General features: G+C 40.5%; 1 protein-coding gene across 1 annotated transcript; it reads right to left on the minus strand.

Moving 5' to 3' along the window:
• Positions 1-2,123: 2,123 nt before the first annotated feature.
• LOC131033562 (subtilisin-like protease SBT1.7) lies at positions 2,124-4,457 on the minus strand. The gene has a single exon (XM_059216088.1). The coding sequence runs from the start codon at positions 4,455-4,457 to the stop codon at positions 2,124-2,126; it is 2,334 nt and encodes a 777-aa protein (XP_059072071.1).

The raw sequence follows: 4,457 nt of genomic DNA on the forward strand, positions 1-4,457 counted from the left end.
CTTGAAATAAAATAAAAGAACATGGGACTAAATAGATGGGTGGGACTCAAAGGATGGGACAGAAAGAATGTTATTTATCAATAGTTATAAATAAGAATAAATGCAGAGTGTTAATAATGTCATGATAAAATTTGTGATGCTCACAGTACATTTTTAAAATTTGAGCAACCTAATTCAATGTATCATGTAAAAGGATGCACCATCATATGGTAGACATTGATAACATATTTTTGATATGAAGTACAAGAAAAATATCTAAGTAGGAAAGTAGTAGGATGGAGCATGATATGGTAGGCCATGATGACATAATTTCCATAGAATTTTAAAGGAGTGACATAAAAATAGAGGCAAATAAAAAGGTATAATTATTTAAGAAAAATTACAAAAACACAAATAAATTGAAAGAAAAATAAAAAAGAAATTATAATTATCCTTTACTAAGTCAAAATCTAAGAAACATTCATATTCATAGTTTTAATTATCCCCAAACAATTATTGATGTGACGAGGTTGGATTTAGAAAGATAAATCCTATCAGAAACCAAGTTAAGATATGAATATCTAATTAATTTACATGTTATTCTAAAATCGACTGGTTGCAAAGCATGTACATATAATCCTGTACGTCAATCTAAGGTAGTATAGTTATCTTAAATACATATATCTAAAACAAATGTGGGAGATATAAAATTTGCAACTATTTTATTCACTTAAAATTTATTTTATTTTATTCTAAAAATAATTTATCATGGCACTAACAAAAAAATTTAAATTGGAGGTTCTCCTTGGTGCCTAAAATTGTGTGAGTGATTGGAAATTAAGGTGTTATATTTTTGTTGTTTGAAGTTATTTGATATGGATAGGATTACATAGATATGCTAAAACCTAATTATTATGCAAATGGTCCTCTTCTTGCATTGCAGTCTGCTCATTCCACATGGGTGATCATTCTTGTGGGGACATTATGGTTGGAAATAGAGGTTCAACATAAGGTTGTACCCCTGGCTCAATAAATTTTGGCTTTTACATTAGTTGGTTCAGTATAGGGCTTGTCACATAGGGAGTTTTTGTTTCCCCTTATTTCCTCATGTTTTTGTTGTTGGCCTATAAAGGGGTTCATGAGGCTCCTTATTGTAGAGTAAGTAAATGGGATTCATTAGTCTAATTATCTAAACTAGGAATCACAAACCATTTACACTAGCAATACATTGAGGAATAAATCAAAACTATATATAGGGCATTTTGTGCCCGCCAAATAGCTTGCATTAAAAAAGGGTAAGAGGATTAGTTGACCCACGATTTAGGCCCACATTTTCTAGTTTTTCTACCTTTTGCATGTTATGAGATAAAGTGACACTTTTTCATGGTGGTTAGGCTTCACACAAACATATTTTGAATATTCCATGACCATTTGACCACCTTTTTGTCGATTGCACAACGTAAGACAAATAGTTGAGGTTTTTTAGATCATTTTTTATTCGATGAGGTAATATTCTTAGTTTTTGAGAATTCAAATGTTTATTATGTATGTTTCCTTTAAATTTGATAATCTAGACTTGTTCTTTTCAATGTTTTCAAGTTAATTCTATTAGACTTTGTGAGATGGTGGAAATTAGGGTGTTACCATTTAGGTTGATAAAGCCACTAATTTTGCCTAACGACCAAACATTAAGAGAACAAAATTAAACTTGATTGATCCAATCCTAAAAGGACTTGATTCAAAACAAGTTAATTCTCCCCTTGTTAGAGTTGAAAACTAAATTTGAATTACAGTTGAATTTCAATGCTAGATCTAGGACAAACAATGAGAGATTGACATAAAATAACAGTGACAAAATATTACAAATATCATGCAAAGCTTAAATCTAGATATGAGGAATGAATTTCTCCTTTCGGATTCATTCTTCCTTGTCTTAGTGAGTTTCAGTGGCTTAGTCTAAACCTAATGGCTTACCCCTTTGTTAGGGTTTCATAATTAATATTATATTTGATGCATTACAAACCAATCACTAAGCTGCATTATATATGCTTGCAAATGACATACTAAGTAGCAGGGCTAGGTTGGATTATCTTATCCATATGGATTGCTAAATATAAATAATATTATATTTGAGCTAGGTTGGATTAGTTTGAAGCTTGCCAAGTCAATACGATCGGACTACGAACAAGTTGTCTTCCACCCTCAATGCAAGTCCAACTTATCTCTCCAAAGCCATTTTGGTCTCCCTCGGAAGGAGATGGAGTCCTTATATTGCTTTCAAATTTCACTATGTAGGTGGCTTTATCGTACAGATTTCTGAACACGAACGTCTGGGGCTCCACAGTGATGCTGACACCAGGAGGGCTCTTCACACTCGCTCTGTATACTACATTACCCTTTGCAACTGCACCCACATTCGTCACTGTTCTTCTGCTCACTTGAGCCGAATTGTTGCCCGGCTTAAACACAACAGAAAACGAAGGGTAATTGAGATCTCCAGCTTCGAAACTGGACTTGGGACACGAGATCAGTCTCTTGGTGAGAAGAGCAATTTGTTTCTTGGTGTAGTTAAGAGAGCATAGAAAGTCTATATAATCTTGCGGTGCCATGTCGTAGACAAGGCCAGGATCCATTGCAGATCTTGGGTCCACGTGGCCTGAGCCCATAGCAAATGGGTTGGCTGCCTCCATGGTTACTGAATCTCTGATCTCCTGCTTTCTATTATCCACAATGTAGGAAGACGTCATGAGAGCAGATTTGATGGCGGCGGGGCTCCAGGTGGGATGGATGGCTTTTATGAGCGCTGCAATGCCGCTGACATGAGGACACGCCATTGAGGTCCCCGAATCTAAAATGTAGTCCACACTTCCAGCGTATGCTGCCAATATGTTGACACCAGGAGCAATCATATCAGGCTTGAGAACAGAAGGATATGCTTCGCTCGGCCCCCTCGATGAAAAAGCAGCCACTATGGGAGCGGCCGTTGCGTTTCCCACAATAGTCAATCCAGTGAGACGCATGGCGGCCGTGGCAGTACTAGTATTCGATGTGCTGTTGATGTAGGATTTTATTTTTTCCCCAGCTTTGAAACTTAAGCTGATAGCGGGAAATTTAAAAGTGTAGGAAAACTGCTGCTGTGCTCCAAGGAGCTCTTCATTGGCCACAATCATTCCTGCACCGCCTGCTCTAGCTACTTCATTGGCCTTCTCCGGTGCGCTAGAGTCATCTGGATCGATCAACTGATCACACAGCACTATCTTATCCTTCACCAGATTGGGGTCGAGACTGCCATCAAGACAACGCTTTGAGCTGTTGCTGGCGGAGACATAGACGAGAGGGAATGGCCCTTGCAATTTTCCATCTCCTCCTTTGAAGGCGGAGGTGCCTCTGTATATCTCCTGGTTGCCCAACACCAGAGAAGCAGGGAAATCTCTGTCGATGCTGCTCGCACCCACGGTTGTAATCCATGGCTCTGTGTTGCTCAGAGTAGACGAAAGTGGTCCTCGATTGCCTGCCCCGGCAGAAACAAATACTCCCTTTTCTGTCGCTCCAAACGCTGCAATGGCTCTGATATTCATGTGGAATGGCACGTCTTCTGAGCTAATTGAGATAGAAAGGATGTCGACGCCATCAGCAATGGCGTGTTCCATGGCAGCAGCCACGTCGCTGTCGTCGCATCTGCCTTCAGGCGCCCAACATGCTTTGTAGATGGCCAGCCTGGCATGAGGAGCCATTCCTCTGGCCGTTCCACTGGCGAAACCGAGTAAACTGGCACCCGTTACCGCAGCTCCTGCGGCAGTTGAGGCTGTATGAGTGCCGTGGCCGTGGGCGTCTCTGGGAGACATGTATTCCAACGTTTCATTGATTTTAGAAACATTATTTTGGAAGCCTTTGTAGAAGTATCGAGCTCCAATGATTTTTCTATTGCAATGTGACGAATTGAAGGCCTGCCCGCTTTCACATGTGCCTTTCCATCTCGAGGGAACAGGTCCAAGCCCTGCATCATTGAAGCTTTTGCTTTCAGGCCATATGCCTGTGTCAATCACGCCCACGATGATATCTTCGCCACCAGTGGAGTATTGAGACCATAATCCAGGAGAAGAAGAGGAGGAGGATGAGAGACCCAGAAACTCTGGCGTGTGTGTAGTGGCAACTTTATTGAGGGAGGAAGGGACCACGGCCAAGCACCCCTCCATACTCTCCATGGCGTCAGCCTCTGCTTCGCTTAGCCTCGCAGCAAAGCCGTGCAAGAGAGTATCATATGTGTATAGCAACTCATTCGCATTTGATTCTGAGACCTGGCTGAGCATTGAAGCGTACCAGTGTTGGTGTAGATAGAAATGTTGGGGTTTCATGGATTTGATCATATGAATAATATAGGGCTTCCTTATATCTTCTTCTTCCGCCTTGCCCAACGACATTGCACACATGAAAAAGAGGAGGAGAATGAGGAACCCGGCAAGCGCGCTGTTAGCCAT

Source organism: Cryptomeria japonica, unplaced genomic scaffold (assembly GCF_030272615.1).
Source record: "Cryptomeria japonica unplaced genomic scaffold, Sugi_1.0 HiC_scaffold_658, whole genome shotgun sequence".
Lineage (NCBI taxonomy): Eukaryota > Viridiplantae > Streptophyta > Pinopsida > Cupressales > Cupressaceae > Cryptomeria > Cryptomeria japonica.